Source organism: Bos grunniens, chromosome 4 (assembly GCF_055505025.1).
Source record: "Bos grunniens cultivar Pamir isolate PY7600 chromosome 4, Bosgru_T2T1.0, whole genome shotgun sequence".
Taxonomy (NCBI): domain Eukaryota; kingdom Metazoa; phylum Chordata; class Mammalia; order Artiodactyla; family Bovidae; genus Bos; species Bos grunniens.
In genome coordinates, this window is record NC_141168.1 from 23,199,549 (window position 1) to 23,218,803 (window position 19,255).

Consider the following 19,255-nt stretch of genomic DNA (forward strand, 5'->3'; position numbering starts at 1 on the left):
CACTGAACAGAGTCAATATTAATTAATTTATATTATATCTATTTCACTTGCATCAGCTGAAAATTAAAAGGAGATTCTAAAGAATAATATAATAAGCCATGAAGACTCATCTAATAATCACAAAAACCCAGTGAGGTCAGATAGAATTATTGGTGCTTTAAAGGAAAAAGCCTTGTACAAAAATAATTCAGCTGAAACTCAGCAAGTCTTCACACCATCATTAGAACAAAATATACATATTTCAATACTGATAAACCCTAAATCACTCTCTTGTATGTACCTCTACTGTTATAATATGTATTCAATGTTTTAGAACACTTTAAAATTAGAAATACTTTATACCTTTCCCAATTCTCTTATCTTTGATATTTTTATATTTACTTTTTTTTTTCTTTTTGCTGAGGACCTTATCAAGTGAGAATTTCTTGAACTTGGTTTAGAAGACTTTAACCTATAGGACTGTGTTAAATGTTAAAAGACTTTGATGTTCTTTAACCAATTATTTCTACTAAAATGTTACTGGTCCCAGTTGTTTCTTTTAGACACCCACATATTACTAAACAGGTAAACAGACAAGACAGGACAGGCAGATAAGCATGTATATCTACACCTCAGTGGATATGTGGGATCGTGGAAGGCGGGTTTAACTAGGACACTATGGTAGTCACGAAAGAATTAATTAGATGCTATCTAAGGTCTTTTCAAGCTCTATCATTCCCTGATTCCATTAAACCGTAGTTAACTCTAGGTATCTCTGGTTCCAAGGCCTACAGCTAATTATAAGAGCCTATTTAGTAACAGACAAGCAAGGTGAACAGTCTATTTATGCAGCTAAATATCTTATAAGAGAAAACTACTTTTCTGTTCATCAGTAAATACAGAAAGCAACCTAGACCAGTCCCTGGCCACTTTATTTTTCTCAGTTTGTTTGGTAACAAGATAGGTAACACAGGCCAGGCCTATACACATGTTATTAAACTGCAGGAGCTAAGAGCTCTGGTAATACACATTAACCTTTTATTGAATATACGATTTTATTTATCGTTTATCGTTATACATGTCAGTTAAGGCATAAGAGATAATGGTACTGTTTCCTATAGAAGTTCCTATAGATGTCACTCCTTACACTATGCAGGGTCCATAAATTACGTAAAGTTCATAAATATGATTTCAACCTATAGAATTTACATGCTGTATTCAAAAACATTATCCCTGTTTAAGAGAACTGTCACTATTAAACAGAATTCAGCATTAAAAAAAAAAAAAACTTTAAAAAAATTACCAAGTCTAATTAGACCACAAAGTATCAACAGAACTGTACAATGTCACTCTGCCCTCACTGTTCTGAGCCTGGCCTCAAAACACTGACAATATTCTTAAAGGGAAAATAAGAAAGTTACCGCTTAAAAATAATTCTTATGTTTCTGATCAACCTGGCACTGTAAACTCATACCTAAGATACACAATCTGCTCAAAACTCAATTATACATAAAATATAAGCTAAGGAATTAAAAAGAAATAGTTAGCTCAAAATTGACATCATCTCTGTGGACAAGAAATGCAAACAAGTCGAGCCAGAGTGTGTGTCCAGGGAGCTTTGGGTGGACAAGCAGGCAAAGGCAGGCAGGATTTGGCCCATGTAGAGCTAGAGACTTAGCACGCTCCACTGGACAGGTGAGATGACAGAAATCCTTTAAAGGCTGCAAGCACAGGACCAAACCAAGCTCCAGACCCACACTGGTAGGCTACTGGCCTCATCAAATCCTTATCCTCCATTTATGCCCCAGTGGAGCGACTTGGTCAACGACTTATCTTAAATACCATTGGGTTCACCAATGAAAAATTACCTCTAACATCTTCTATTCTAATTAATGCACCCACTGCTGCATATTGAGAGAGCACTATCTGACGCACTGGTTGCCTCTGGAGTATAGAGTCTTGATTAGGGTCTTTCAAATGTTAACTAACTACCCCCAGAGTGTGCATTCCTGATTAAGGTACTTCAAAACTGTTAACTAAGCACCCCTAAGGTGCAGATTAAATTACTTTAAAGAAAACTACAGACAATATAACACCCCACTCCTGAAAGGAGGCTGCCAAAAGCTGTTGACAGCTGCTGCTACTAGGGGCAATCATTTCCAAGGAGCCAGGAGATTTTACAGCCTCAGCATACGGATAGTTTCAATTCAGAGGTGAAGATGGAACCCCACACTGCATTCAGTTCTGAAAACACAATGAATATACATTGATCCTTCCATAGTGAAAGTGGGCTGAGGGGAAAATGATGGTATGTTTGGAGAGAACATAGAATGGAGTACTCTATTTGGATAAAAAACAAAACTAACATCTGTTGAATCAATTTCATTGATGATATAATGCACTCAGTTTAGTTCAGTCACTCCGTCATGTCTGACTCTTTGCAACCCCACGGACTGCAGCACGCCAGGCCTCCCTGTCCATCACCAACTGCCGGAGTTTATTCAAACTCATGTCCATCAAGTCGGTGGATGCCATCCAACCATCTCATCCTCTGTCGTCCCGTTCGCCCCCTACCTGGAATCTTTCCCAGCATCAGGGTCATTTCAAATGAGCCAGTTCTTCCCATCAGGTGGCCAAAGTATTAGAGTTTCAGCTTCAGGATCAGTCCTTCCAATGAATATTCAGGACTGATTTCCTTTAAGATGGACTGGTTGGATCTCCTTGCAGTCCAAGGGACTCTCAGGAGTCTTCTCCAACACCACAGTTCAAAAGCATCAGTTCTTCAGTGCTCAGCTTTCTTTATAGTCCAATTCTCACATCCATACATAACTACTAAAAAAACCATAGCTTTGACTATGGATCTTTGTGGGCAAAGTAATGTCTCTGCTTTTAATATGCTGTCTAAGTTGGTTATAACTTTTCTTGCAAGTAGCAAGTGTCTTTTAATTTCATGGCTGCAGTCACTTTTGGACTTTCTGCAGTAATTTTGGAGCCCCAGAAAAATAAAGTCTCTCACTGTTTCCCCGTCAATTTGACGTGAAATGATGGGACCAGATGCCATGATCTTAGTTTTCTGAATGAGCTTTAAGCCAACTTTTTCACTCTCCTCTTTCACTTTCATCAAGAGGCTCTTTAGTTCTTCACTTTCTGCCATAAGGGTGGTGTCATCTGCATATCTGAGGTTACTGATATTTCTCCCAGCAATCTTGATTCCAACTTGTGCTTCCTCCAGCCCAGCATTTCTCATGATGTACTCTGCATATAAGTTAAATAAGCAGGGTGACAATATACAGCCTTGAGGTACTCCTTCCCCTATTTGGAACCAGTCTGTTGTTCCATGTCCAGTTCTAACTGTTGCTTCCTGACCTCCATACAGATTTCTCAGGAGGCAGGTCAGGTGGTCTGGTATTCCCATCTCTTTAAGAATTTTCCAGTTTGTTGATCCACACAGTCAAAGGCTTTGGCATAGTCAATAAAGCAGAAGTAAGTGCACATTATATTACCTAGAGCAAAAAGGATGCCCCTTTGTAGGGCAAAGAGTAGCAATCAATGAAGAAGAGGCTACTAGAAATATAACAGGGATACAGGATAAGAGACAAGGAACAGATGAATAAATTGATTGTTTATATTAATACTCACTAAACTTCATTAGGCAACAGTCTGTTGTTCATGTATGATTTTGTAAGTTCAATTGCCCACAGAGATAGAATGATATAGTAGAAAGAACAAAAGCTTGGCATCACTTTAGATTAAATTATCATGTCTAGTTGCATGTTCTCTCAATTTCTTCAAATGTGAAGAGAAGATAACATTATCAAGAGAACTGTGCCTATTAAATGAGATAATATGAACATCAAGGCGAACACCAAACATTTTTTTTTTTTAATGCATTTTTAAAACCTCCAGTTTTACTAACACTTCAGGGTTCCTGTAGACAAGGATGGTGGCTTAGATCCCCTTTTCTCAACATTTCCTCCAGAAGCAAAACAGAACAATAACAATAAACAAAATTCATAAAAACCATGCTTTCAGGATAACTCGAAAGATAGAAATTGCCCCAAATTCAAAATAACTAGAAATAAAAATAAGAAGAAAAAAAAATCACCTAATGCCAGGAAGTGTTACATCATGCTCCACTCCCACCACTTCTTTGCCACAAGGCTTTGTTACAAGCAAAAGTATACTGTGAAAAACTATAATAAAGAAATTTAAAGAGTTAATGATGAACCTAAATGCCGAGCCTCCTTCCTCATGACCTTTGTCACGAGTGGAATGCCTCACAGTCCCTTGCCCAGTGATATCCTCTCTGGCAGCGAGGGCAAAGAGACCTAGGATTAATGGGCATCTAAAGATTTAGAATCAAAGGTTTAGAAAGACAAAGTCAACCCTAAGTTTCAAGACTAAAAAGGTATACAAGCAGATCACAGCTTGAACTATAGGGACTTAAAAGCAGACATAATTTGAAAGAGCAGTGTTTGAAACACATAGCCTCTGAGAGAGAAATGAGACAAAAAGAGATAAAAGCCCTTTGGCTATGGGATGATGAAGGGAGAAAAAAGCAAAAGGCAAACACGATTCAGAGAGCAAACAAGCTTACCCCACCACCAAAATAAAAAGTCCACTAAAGACGAGAGTGAAAAGTTGGCTTAAAACTCAACATTCAGAAAACGAAGATAATGGCATCTGGTCCCATCACCTCATGGCAAATACATGGGGAAACAATCAAAACAGTGAGAGACTTTATGTTTGGGGGGCTCCAAATCACTGCAGATGGTGACTGCAGCCATGAAATTAAAAGACACTCCTTGGAAGAAAAGCTATGACCAACCTAGACAGCATATTAAAAAGCAGAGACATTACTTTACCAACAAAGGTCTGTCTAGTCAAAGCTATGGTTTTTCCAGTAGTCATGTATGGATATGAGAGTTGGACTATAAAGAAAGCTGAGCGCCGAAGTATTGATGCTTTTGAACTGTGGTGTTAGAGAAGACTCTTGAGAGTCCCTTGGACTGCAAGGAGATCCAACCAGTCAACTTTAAAGGAAATCAGTCCTGAATATTCACCAGAAGCACTGATGCTGAAGCTGAAACTCTAGTACTTTGGCCACCTGATGCAAAGAACCGACTCATTGGAAAAGACCCTGATGCTGGGAAAGATTGAAGGTGGGAGGAGAAGGGGATGACAGAGGATGAGATGGTTGGATGGCATCACTGACACAATGGACATAAGTTGGTGATGGACATGGAAGCCTGGCATGCTGCTGCAGTCCATGGGGTCGCAAAGAGTCGGACACGACTGAGTGAGTGAACTGAACTGAAATAAAAGTATCTGCAGTTTGCTGTAATGACAGAAGAGGGAGCCAATGAGCTAGGAATCCTACAAACACACCCCCAATATCATTAAAAAAAAAAATGAATAGAAAAAATAATGAACACATTCTTATGAGAGTATTACCAAAAAATCCAACATACGTTTAGAAGAAAATTTCATCCAATAAAACAGCATGAAGCACAAGAAATCTGAGTGATAACACTCTAGGTGGAATTAATATACTCACTCAAACAAGAATTTTGGAATATGAAAAACCACTTTGAGTCAAAAATCGAAAAATTATGACAGACACGGACAATCAAAAGCAAAGTGTGAAAGGAAAACTTACAAAACCCAGGAAAGAGAGGGAAGAAAAAAGACAATATTATCTCATACCTCAAGAATACAATACAAATAAGCAAGACAGAAAAGACTGAAAGCATTTATTCGAGAAAGGATATTGAGCAAATGCCGGGAACCAAAGTGGAGGATAAAAAGGAGAATAAAAAAAAGTAGTAGTAGAAATGAAAAGATGAAAGAGAGAGTAGTAGAAACGGAAAACAGCCAAAGAAAAATAGAGTGATAAAGAGGAAAAGTAAACAGAACATTTAAAATTGTAAACCAAGAAAACTTACAGAAGAAAAAAAAAAACCTGAATGCACAAAATGAAACAGCAGCCCATTGGGTATCTTGGAAAATTAATACTAAAGAAATCAAGACTCCAAGGCACATCCTACTAAATCTTTTCAGTTCCTAAGATTAAAAAGAAATCTGTAAGACCTAAGAATCAAGGAACTTTAACAAGGGGAAAAAAAAAAAACCTAAGGAATCTGAAATTTCAAAAAGCACTAAAAAGAAAAAAATGAAATAGTATTTTGTAAAAATAATAATAATAAAGTGTAACCTAAGGAACCTTTATCCCCAAGTCACCCTTTAAGTATCAAGGCTTTAGGAAAAAGAAATTAAAAGTTTTCAAATAAAGAAACTCTGCATCCATGACTCCTCAAGGAATTTTTTAGATAATGAACTTCATTCAACCAAGAAATGACTAGGAAACTTGAACAAAATGTCTAATTCATGAACGTTCGGAATATTTAAATGTAGGTTTAATATAAAAACAAAAGTTGTGGAGAACAACTACATGAAAGTAGCATGCTGTAAAAAAGTAAACATATGTAACTAAAAAAATGGCAGAAGAAAAAGAGGAAAGTGGAGTAAAGTTTATCATTTATTATGGAGGCAAAGGATGGAAACTAAAGTATACCAATAAAAATGGAGAAATCCAAGAGTAAAGGTTTAACCAAACCAAAAAAAAAAAAAACACAGCTAAGAGCATTTTCTTAAAAGTATACATTAAAAGACAATCAATGGCAGGGGGGGGACTTCCTAGACAAAAAATTTCTATATAAGTAAAATAAAAGAACACATATCTTAGAAAGAAACATAGCATACATAATACACATATTTACAAAATACTATGATACAGTTGTGACTGAAGACATCAGTCATATCAATATATATCGATGGATTCAACTCATCTATTAAAAAAAAAGGTTTTAATTCAGCTTACAAAGCAAGGCCAAACTATATATGCTATACACATACTAAAGCCAATTTATTTAGAAAGGCTAAAAATATAGAATGAACAGTTCAGTTCAGTCGTTCAGTTGTGTCCGACTCTACGACCCCATGGACCGCAGTACGCCAGGCCTCCCTCTCCATCATCAACTCCCGGAGTTCACTCAAACTCATGTCCCTCAAGTCAGTGATGCCATCCAACCACCTCATCCTCTGTCGTCCCCTTCTCCCCCAACCTTGAATCTTTCCCAGCATCGAGGTTGTTTCAAATGAGCCAGTTCTTCCCATCAGATAGCCAAAGTATTGGAGTTTCAATTCAGCATCAGTCCTTCCAATGAATATTCAGGACTGCATTCCTTTGGGGTGGACTGATTGGATCTCCTTGCAGGCCAAGGGGCTCTCAAGAGTCTTCTCCAACACAACAGTTCAAAAGCATCAATTCTTCAGAGCTCAGCTTTCTTTATAGTCCAACTCTCACACCCATACGTGACTACTGGCAAAACCATAGCCTTGACTAGATGGACCTTTGTTAGCAAAGTAATGTCTCTGCTTTTAATATGCTGTCTAGGTTGGTCATAACTTTTCTTCCAAGGAGCAAGTGTCTTTTAATTTCATGGCTGCAGTCACCATCTGCAGTGATTTTGGAGCCCAAAAAAATGAAGTCTGACACTGTTTCCATTGCCTCCCCATCTATTTGCCATGTAGTGATGGAATCAGATGCCATGATCTTAGTTTCCCGAATGCTGAGCTTTAAGCCAACATTTTCACTCTGCTCTTTCACTTTTATCAAGAGGCTCTTTAGTTCCTTTTCACTTTCTGCCATAAGGGTGGTGTCATCTGCGTATCTGAGGTTATTGAGATTTCTCCCAGCAGTCTTGATTCCAGCTTGTGCTCAATCCAGTCCAGCGTTTCTCACGATGTACTCTGCATATAAGTTAAATAAGCAGGGTGACAATATACAGCGTTGAGGTACTCCTTCCCCTATTTGGAACCAGTCTGTTGTTCCATGTTCAGTTCTAACTGTTGCTTCTTGACTTGTATTCAGATTTTTCAGGAGGCAGGTCAGGTGGTCTGGTATTCCCATCTCTTTAACAATTCTCTTTAAGAATTTTCCACATTTGAATGAAATTTCCACAGTCAATAAGCATTAATCACATCAATGAAGGGCATTTTTTAATGCCAAAAAGCACAATTCACAAATGAAACAACACACGACTATTCACATACCAAAAAATAGCAATCACCATTTTTAAACAAAAACTACAGGTGAGTCAAAGAGACACAGAAGAAAAACACTAAAAATAAAAATGGAGATAGACAAACAACATAATGAGAATTTCACAAATATACATCAAACTCCTCATCTAATAGAGAAAATGCATCTTCCTCTCAAGTACCCCTGGAATATTCAAAAAAAAAAAAAAAAACCATAATATATTAAGTCACAAAGAAAATGTAAGTTCTATAAAGTAAAAATATTACAAGCAACATTCTCAATTCAACACAACAAAGCTAGAAAATATTAAACACACACACACACACAAAAGACCCTTTCATCTTTAAAATTCTTTTACTAAAAACACTTGGATCAAAGGAGAAATAAAAACTGAAATAAGACAATCTTTGTAAATGATATGTATCTATGGCATACATTTAAAGTAGTAATGAGAGAAAATTTTCTATCACTAAATACTTTTATCAGTAAAAAATGAAAGAATTAAAATGCATGATTTCAGTTTCTAGTGCAGGAAAAGAATAAACCAAGTGAAAGGATGAAGAAGGAAAGAATAAAAACATAAAGGAATGAGGTAGAGAACAAAAAAACAGACCTAATCAATACATCAAAATTCTTGTTATTTCTTGGGAGAAAAAACGAACACCAAAGACAAACCATTAGCTACTTTGATCAAGAAGAAAAGGGAAACAGCATAATTAGATGACATAAAGGAAACAAAAGAATTTTAAAACAGTAAGAAAATACTTTATAGACATCTATATAAATGAGTTCAGTTTAGTCACTCAGTTGTGTCCAACTCTTTGCAACCCCATGGACTGCAGCACACCAGGCTTCTTTGTCTATCACCAACTCCTGGAGCTTGCTCAAACTCATCTCCATCAAGTCGGTGATGCCATTATTCTATATACATTATTCTATATAAATAAAATTGAATAAATGAAATCAATAATTGCCTAGGGAGATACAGATTATTAAAACTGACTCCAATAGAAACAAAGTTTAAACAGAACAATTTGCACTGATGAAACAAAATTACTGAACAAAAAGTAAATGTATTAAAACATACCATATCCAAAAGGTTTCATAGAGAAATTCCTAAATCTTCAAACACCAGATACTCCCAGAGCTCCATAGACTTTTCAGAGCATTGAAAAATGAAAGAGAATGTCCTAATTCCTTTTATGCAGCAAATTATCACATTAAAACCAAAATCTAGTACGATTTGGACCACAGGACACTATTACTCATGAACATGATGTGAAAATCCTAAATAAAATATTAGCAGACAGAATTCAAGACTACATTGAGAAAATAATACAGTATGATCAAGAGCAATTTATCCTAGTAATGAAAAATTGGTTCAATATTAAGAAATCCATTAATGGATATTAATAGATTAAAAATAAAATTCAAAAATAGATAAAGACAAACAAGTTGGCACTCCATATCCATGAGTTTCACATCCAAATTCAGCCAACCATGGATAGAAAATAAATTCCAGAAAATTCCCAAAAGCAAAACTTGAACTTAGATGCATGCTGTCAACTATTTACATGGCACTTACACTATACATAGTATAAACATAACACATACGCACTGGGGAGCCAAAAGATACCTGTGACTGTCTTTACTATAGTGGTCTGGAACCAAACCCACAATATCTCTGAGGTATACCTGTATTTATATCCTGTAGCTTTTTCCTGTTTGATTTCATACTTTTACTATGTACATATAAGGGTATACATGTTGTACATATGTAAATGTAGATTACACATATTGGGTTTCCCAGGTAACTTAGTGGTAAAGAATCTGCCTACCAATGCAGAAGATGCAGGAGATGTGGGTTCTACCCCTGGTCAGGAAAATCTCCTAGAGAAGGAAATGGCAACATACCCCAGTATTCTTGCTAAAAAAATTCCACGGACAATGCAGCATGGCAGGCTACACTGAGGTCATAAAGAGTCAGACACAATTTAGCGACTGAGATGGCATTGTTTCTATATATTGATTTGTATGTCTGTTTCTGTCACAGTGCCACACTGTTTTGATTACTGTAGCTTTGCAGTATTGCCTAAAGGCTAGGAAGATTATGCCTCCTGTTTTGTCCTTTCTTCTCAGGATTACTTTGGCAATTTTCAGTCCAGTTCAGTTCAGTTGCTCAGTAATGTCCGACTGAGTCTTTGCAACTTGAGGTCTATATATTTATATACATGTATATGTTATATATGGGACTTCCCTGGTGGCTCAGAGGTTAAAGCATCTGCCTGGAATGCAGGAGACCCAGGTTCGATCCCTGGGTTGGGAAGATCCCCTGGAGAAGGAAATGGCAACCCACTCCAGTACTCTTGCCTGGAGAATCCCATGGAGGAAGGAGCCTGGTGGGCTACAGTCCAAGGGGTCGCAAAGAGTCAGACACAACTGAGCAACTTCACTCACTCACTCATGTTATATATAGTATTTACATACATTATTTAATACAGTTTATATATTAAAAATTAATATATTTTTAATAAACTTTGGTCTTGTTTCATTTTTCTATTTAGAAACATTTGAACTATTAGTTCTATTCTGTCTCCTTTGTATATATTCCTCAACTCTACTTCTGATCAATCATAGAAATCAAAGATACTTATTAAGAGCAAATGCACGGATACCTCAGAAACAGTTATATTTAAAAATACCAAGGGAGATCATATCATAAGGACAGAAGTAAAACAAAAGATGTCAAGATTTGTCAATCGGATCTACACTATTCTAAAAGTGACATTTGATTTCCAAAAAGAGGAGCTTCATCTCCTTTTATATCAGGATTCATAGCTCCCAACCCACATAGGGAATTTTTAAAATATCGAACCCCAAATTCTTGAGACAAATATCAAGTCTCAGAACAAGATTTGATGAAATAAAACACACATCAAGAAAACAGCAGCAAAAGAAGAAAAAATAATTTCATTTGTGCTCTCTTTACGTTTTATTGCTTAACCTATGCTGGTACCAGAAAAAAAGGGAGAGAAAAGTCCAGTTTCATTATAGCTATATTCACAGCAATCCCAGCAGGAGTGTGAATAAAATGAATAAAGAAGCCACAAATGAAATGCCTGTGTACCTTGCGAATAATTGCTCAGTCAGAACGTTCCAAAGGCAATTTGCCAAAGAAAAAGACATACTGAGAATCCAAAAGCTTAAACCAACTTTTTACTATAATTATTGGCTTTTCTCCATACTTTGTCCATGCTTCTACCTAAGTTATAGTTGAATGACTACATCTATATTAGACATTAGTTTCCCTGTACATTATAAAATACTGTGACTGATGAGAATAATCGGGAAAAAAATGCTTGCAAAATACATCCTTTACGTATTTAGAGTGAGGACAGCAAGAGGCCAGTCTCCAGCAAATACTTTTTTGGTTGAACCTGGACCAATCACTCAGCATCCCTGAATTCACTTCCATATTCGTAAAATGACAATTGATTTTTCGTGTTATTTTAAAAATAAAACTTGATTAACTAGAGAGTATAAGCAGTTTTTCATATATTGACTAATATAGCTGTCTCTTTAAGCAAACTGCCTGCTCATATTTTTGCTTATTTTTCTACTTGCTTATCTTATCAATTTATAGGGATTCTTTATATATTCTTGATATTTTAACATCCGTCAGATAAACGCCCATCTTTCCATGTGTATAGACTCTTCTGTGAATTGCCCATTTGCCCAGTTCTTTACTATGCCATTGCTTTTCTTCATGATTACACATGAAAATTAAGTCAATGCTAATCATTTTTCTCTTTACATGTTGCTTGCTTCTGCCAATCTTTGCCTGGAATTTGCATCTTATAATTAAAGATTTTATTTTTAATTAGATGATACACAGACATAGATAATTCCATACAATTTTATGATAACTTAAATATCTGGCAATACACTTAAGAGTACTGGAATGGGGTGCCATTGCCTTCTGTGTTAAATATGACATAAATACAATAATCATAATGACAGTAACACTACCTGCCCCAACTACCTCTTAGGACTGCTGCATCAGTTGAATGATGTATAGTTTCTTACTAACAGTAACATGTAAACTATGATAGAATACCTCTCACATAAAAGTCACTCACAACTCTATCTCTAAATAAGACATTTGAAAAATGACTCATTCACAAGCCAACAAAATTCTCATTTAATTAATAATAATCCGAAAGTTCTCAGAAATCACCTGCAAGTTTAATTTATGGCACCCCAATGGGAGATGAAATTCTACCCAGGGATTCCCTATTGCAACTTCCTCTATAGAAATGTCAGCTCTAATGGATTACACCCTCAATCCTACTATTTCACAAGATGAGAAAGGAGCTTTAAGAGCCTATGTTAAATTCCCTGCTGAAAAAGACTATTACTTTCTAGGCTGACTTGCAGAGCACTTCACAAATAGACTCTCAGGACTTTGTCCATTATTTAGAATAAGACAAAGTTTCTGTCCTTTATTATAGTATATTTCATCAGCCCCACACTTTCACATGTACTTATTAGAAACATTTTATGTAGTTCTCTACATAATTCACATTTTTCTCATTTATATAATCCCCTTTAATAATGTGACCCAGATTAATATCGTCCTAAAAACGAGAACTGCAAAGACTTCACACATCATTTCAAGAAAGTCAAATTTTTATATATTGGCTCCTAAAAATAACTTGGGTCAGAAAGTAAGTACTTGCAGATTGTGACAAGTAGAATGGGCCCTGAAAGATTGTTGTTGTTTAGTCACTAAGTCATGTCTGACACTTTTGCAACCCCACGGACTGTAGCCCACCAGGCTCCTCTGTCCATTGGATTTCCCAGATAAGAATACTGGCTCTAGAGGGTTGTCATTTCCTTCTTCAGGGAATCTTCCTGATTCAGGGATCGGAGCCCCATCTCCTGCACTGGCAGGCGGATTCTGTACCACTGAGCCACTACCAGGGAAGCCCATGAAAGATATTCATGAACTAATCCCCAGAATCTGTGAGTATGTTACTTTACATGACAAAGGAGACTCTACACGTGATTAAGGTTAAGGATATTGAGACAAAAAAAAGAGCTTGGATTATCCAGGTGGGAATCAATTTAATCACATAGTCCCTCAGGAGAGGAAGAAGGAAGCAGAAGAGTGGGTCAGAGAGGTATAAGGTGAGAAGAATGTGACCCACTGTCCCTGGCTGTGAAGATGGAGAAAGGGAGCCTGCCACAAGTCAAGGAAAGCAAGAGCCTCTAAGAGCATGTAAAGGCAAGGAAATGGAAATGGATTCTCCTACAGAACTTCTGGTAGGGACACAGCCCTGTCCCTAACCTTCCTTTTAGCCCAATGAGACCCATACTGGACTTTAACTACAAAACTGTAGGATGATACATGTTTCCTGTGGTAATCCGTTGCAGCAGTGACAGAAACCTAGTATCTAGTTTATCTGCAGGAAAACTGTGCATGTTTTGGAACCCAGCTCCTGATGTGAGATCACAGGCGCCACTGTGTGTCAGCTGCGTCAACTCACATCTACCATTAACCATCCTCAGTCTCGCTTTTCTCACCTGTAAAATGGGGCTAACAGTGCCTCTCTCCTAGAATCATCAAAGGACTTCATGAGTTAATTCATGTAAAGCACTTATTTCTACTGTTTCACAGATAGAATGCATACTAAGCACTTGTTAACTACTGTTACTATTGACTTTAATCAATAACTACCTTTTTCAGTCACCCCCCAGAAAAATCAAGAGATCAGTCTTCCGAACAGAAAAGGAAATGAGCCCTTCTAAGAAGAAAGTTTTGTGGCCAGATCTACAAGCGTCTTCATAATAGTCCCAAGCTCCACTAATCTATCACACAGTTCTTCCAGAGTCATTCCCAAAAACGAAGGGACAGATGGCTGAAGTCAAAGTGTCACTATGAGCTCTACTCGGTGATGAAGGCTAACTGCAGGGCCTGACAGAAAAAGTGCACAGAGAGGAAAAGCTGTCTCATTAAAAGTAATAGATGTTGCAGAATTAGCTTCCACTGAAATCTGCCATCACTGGCCTTTTCTCAGCTTGTTTGGTATTTATGTTTTTCATTTTCAAAACGCCTGCCCCATCATCTCTTCATGAACAATTAAAATTTTTATTTCACTTGGCCATTGACTCAGCAGTATTTACCTAAATAGATATAACCAAGCTAAGCGGCAATTCACATTATAAAGACACAAAGATCTAACAACTGGTAATTTCCACAAAAGGCAGGGGTAAAATATAAATCAAGAGTGTTTATATAAATGTTTATATAAATATAAATGTGTTTTCTGTATCATAATTCCACACTCCACAACAGCTCAAAGCAGTGTCAAAACTCACAGAACAGCGATACAGCAAAGAAAGGAGGAAAAAACAAAACCTTTTACTCCAGGAAGAAGTTTGAATACACAGCTTTGTAAACTGTCATCTATGTGTTTGGTTTTAAAAAAATGAGTAAAACTTACTATGAAACAATTTCTTACAGCAGAAATTAGGGCAACAATATAAATCAACTATAACTCAATAAAAATCTAAAATCAACCCACCTTAAAAAAGCAATTCTTATACTTTTCCTACAGTAAAAGCAATAAACTTCAAAATTCCAAGCTTAAATAATCCTAAAATTTAATTAAATTATATCTTATAAAGTAATTAAATACGCTTCAGCAACAGTATATTGTTAGGCTCTCAAAATGAACACTTTCAGTTAGTTGCACAAAATGCGTTGACTGAACTCAAATTATTTTTCCACCTTTTCATCATTTCAAGCTCTATAGGACTACAGAACTAGTAAGAAGTATGTTTTATCTGAAAAGTCAATAATAATAATATTGTTATTTCTTTAAAAGACATTATTATTTCTTTAATAGCATTTGTGAGGAGGTCATACCAAGGCAACTGTGGAAGAGCCCACAAAAAAAAAAAAAACAATCCAGTCACCATCTGCCCAGCCCAAGGCTGCAGGCAGGGCAGGTGTCTGCAGCAGCCCAGAAGCTCTGAGCCCAACTGAGATGAATTGAACCCTATGATGGGGCAGGTCTGAGCCACTCCAGAAGAATTCCCTTAAACTTTGCTTCCATAATCAAAAATACAACTTCCCTCCAGAACTTTAAATATTGGCAAAAATGGCTCTCCTTTGTCTCATTCAGTATCATATTAGGTAGGTCAAGAAGAAACAAGACTCAGTTCAGTTCAGTTGCTCAGTCGTGTCTGATTCTTTGCGACCCCATGAATTGCAGCACGCCAGGCCTCCCTGTCCATCACCAACTCCCAGAGTTCACTCAGACTCACGTCCATTGAGTCAGTGATGCCATCCAGCCATCTCATCTTCTGTGGTCCCCTTCTCCTCCTGCCCCCAATCCCTCCCAGCATCAGAGTCTTTTCCAATGACTCAACTCTTTGCATCAGGTGGCCAAAGTACTGGACCTCAGCTTTAGCATCATTGCTTCCGATGAACACCCAGGGCTGATCTCCTCTAGAATGGACTGGATGGATCTCCTTGCAGTCCAAGGAACTCTCAAGAGTCTTCTCCAACACCACAGTTTAAAAGCATCAATTCTTCAGCGCTCAGCTTTCTTCACAGTCCAACTCTCACATCCATACATGACCACTGGAAAAACCATAGCCTTGACTAGACGGACCTTCGATGGCAAAGTAATGTCTCTGCTTTTCAATATGCTATCTAGGTTGGTCATAACTTTTCTTCCAAGGAGTAAGCGCCTTTAATTTCACGGCTGCAGTCACCATCTGCAGTGATTTTGGAGCCCAGAAAAATAAAGTCTGACACTGTTTCCACTGTTTCCCCATCTATTTCCCATGAAGTGATGAGACCAGATGCCATGATCTTCATTTTCTGAATGTTGAGCTTTAAGCCAACTTTTTCACTCTCCTCTTTCACTTTCATCAAGAGGCTTTTGAGTTCCTCTTCACTTTCTGTCATTAACGGTGGTGTCATCTGCATATCTGAGGTTATTGATATTTCTCCTGGCAATTTTGATTCCAGCTTGTGTTTCTTCCAGTCCAGCGTTTCTCATGATGTACTCTGCATAGAAGTTAAACAAGCAGGGTGACAATATACAGCCTTGACGTACTCCTTTTCCTATTTGGAACCAGTTTGTTGTTCCATGTCCGGTTCTAACTGTTGCTTCCTGACCTGCATATAGGTTTCTCAAGAGCAGGTCAGGTGGTCTGGTATTCCCATCTCTTTCAGAATTTTCCACAGTTTATTGTGATCCACACAGTCAAAGGCTTTGGCGTAGTCAATAAAGCAGAAATAGATTCGTTTGTGGATATGTCCTCAGAGTGCACTGAGTGTGTCCACACATGCACACACAGGTAGATGTGGAGAGGCCACTGGGAAAACACAAGGAATGTAGCTACAGAGCAGAGGTCACACACACAAAAGCTCTCATGGACCAGACGAGGAATGTGCTATGTGCAGCAGCTGGGTAAAAGCTAATAGGTTCAACAGGAGTTAGAGCAACACACACACACACAATCAAAAAGCATTCAACTTCAAAGAAAACAAGCAGTGCTGCTCAAATGGAATGCCCACCCTGGCCCAGACCCAGGAACTGCAGCCCATTAAAAAGCAGTTGAGTGGCTGAAGAATTAAATACTTACCACTGGAGCTTCCAGGAGTAGAATACTGAGAGGTATCAAGGAATTTCCGAGGCGTAGGAAGGTTGGTAACATCAAGCAGAGGGACAGGAGAAGTGTCCTTCACCAGGGAGCTGAAGGGGAAGAACAGTAGTAGTTACTCCCTCACCACTTTCTCCAAAATCTACTTACATCCAGGACATGCCCATCCTTTATTCCTTTCTTTCTGTCATGAACCCTCTTGACACTCTGATTTCAAGTATCCCCCAAGTCTATTTCATAAAGCAGTGATTGTCACAGACAAGTGAATAAAGATGCATTTTAAGGATTCCAAATATTTACATTTTTATCTTTTTAGTTCAATACTAGGTCAAGAAAATTAGTGGATATTCTGATGATCTGCATGACCACTTTATAACCAAATTATACCATGCAACCTCAGTACCTCTTTGTTTCTGTATTAAACTTATCACCAAAGGAAGAGCAAATACCTTATTGTGATAAATGAATGGAAGTTTAAATAGTCAAGTCCAGTGAAACTTGTGTTTTTCAAGCTGGAATTTTTATTTTTTTAAGATACACTCAGAATTCACTACGTTTAGTTTCCTTTAAAAAAAAAAAAGTTCATAAATTTCATCAAGCTGAGAATCACACCTATGAAAGATGGTTTAAGGAATCTCAAATAGGTTAATTCAGCATTTGATTGTCCATTTCACCTTTTCCAAAAAGGTCCAACGAGTCATCTTACTAACTTTAGCGTCTCCATATAAACACAATAATTTTAAGTGACACAAAGACTATAAAAAACAAATTTCAAGAGAAGTCCCATTTATAGACATCTGTTAAGTACAAGAATGTAGGCGGTGCCAAAGCAAAAGCACCGGTTGAAGAAACTGAATCATCTAATCACTCTGCATTTCCAACAGAAAAGCTTCTCTAACTCATGTTCCAAGGACAGACAGGTTAAAGCCATAGTTCTCGCCTCCTTCCAATTACAGTAACATCAGCAGTCACAGTGACCATGGAAGCGATTCTCAAATGAACTGGGCAGGGAGAGCAGGCAGTGATGAGCAGGAACATGACTACACCTTCAAGGAAGCTTCCTCCAAGTGGAGAAAAAAAAAAATGTGTGGAAGTTGGAACATCGACGATAGTGACATCCCCACCTGCCTCCCACCACTCCTTTGAAACCAAAGGTATGTGTGTATTCTTAACCTAGGTATGTATGCATCCTTAAGCAAATTAAAATATATATATACATTCTTTCAGAAAACTTTCAGAAACTTTTATTAAAGGGAAAAATTATCCTTTAAGGTATTATTTTTATTGAATGTTAACATTGTTGACAGCAAGGAGATCCAATCAGTCCATCCTAAAGGAAATCAGCCCTGAATATTCATTGGAAGGACTGATGCTGAGGCTGATACTCCAATACTCTGGCCACTTGATGCAAAGAACTGACTCACTGGAAGACACTGATGGTGGAAATGATTGAAGGTGGGAGCAGAAGGGGACGACATAGGATGAGATGGTTGGATGATATTACCAACTCAATGGACATGAGTTTGAGTAAACTCTGGGAGTTGGCGATGGACAGGGAGGACTGGTGTGCCGCAGTCCATGGGATCACAAAGAGTTGGACACGACTGAGCGACTGAACTGAACAATGTTGACAGCCATTGTCCTTCGCCAGAGGGTAACTGACTGTCATTAACTTCTCCCTTTTCACTTATGACTAGGAAGGGGGAATCATTACTCAAACAAGTCTCAGCATCTGCCATGTGCTTGGCACTTTGCTCAGGGCTGAGCATCCAGGAAGTATGACTAAGACATGAGCTAAACCCAACTTCATGCATTTCCAAGTGCTGGAATCACTTGCAGACTAATGTGAAACCGCAAGTGAAGAATAAGACATAAAAGTAACAGAAATAGCATTTACCAGGAATTGAACTGACAGAGTTAGCTCCAGTAACTCTTCTCCAATATAAAGCTGTAAGTTCCTATTTGCCTGCACTATCTTAAGAAAATCTAAAAGAGCCTTCCAATCCACTGATTTGCTATACTCATCTAATTATAAAACCAATTCAATCCCATATTTATCCATTCAGCTTTTGTACACTGAATACTGTTATCTTCTCATTTCTTCTCCTCAGCGACCTCTCTTTTACCTCCATCTTATTCATAACTGGAAAACAGCTCTACACACCTGCCTATGGACACACGTGCCCAAAGAGACAGGATAACCACTCATGTGGACAGTGCTGTTTCTGAGTATTTAGGAAAAAGGTAATTTCAACTTTAATAGGAATAAGACTTGATAAATTTAGTAAGTATTCTCATAACAGAAGTGGAGGAGCTATTTTTAAAGCACTGATAAATGAAGGTATAGATTAACAGGAAACTGAGGTTCACAGAACACTGCCTGCCACAGTTGTAAATGAGGCAGCGGTTAGTACACGTGTGTATGCATAGTCATATGTACATGTGAGCATAAGACACACTTCTGTAAATACAGAGGTGCACACGATTCAC

General features: G+C 37.6%; 1 protein-coding gene and 1 non-coding gene across 9 annotated transcripts in view; one reads left to right on the forward strand and one right to left on the reverse strand.

The window, feature by feature from the left end:
- The window catches only part of EXOC4 (exocyst complex component 4), an 802,504-nt gene that overhangs the window by 719,684 nt on the left and 63,565 nt on the right, over window positions 1-19,255 (reverse strand). For all 8 annotated transcript variants that reach the window (XM_086395578.1, XM_086395579.1, XM_086395580.1 and 5 more), the window contains one exon: window positions 16,748-16,857. In XM_086395578.1, the coding sequence (XP_086251704.1) occupies window positions 16,748-16,857 (110 nt within the window). The remainder of the gene's footprint in view (window positions 1-16,747; window positions 16,858-19,255) is intronic.
- TRNAS-GGA (transfer RNA serine (anticodon GGA)) lies at window positions 10,338-10,409 on the forward strand. Its single transcript has one exon. It is a non-coding gene; the product is annotated as a tRNA-Ser (tRNA).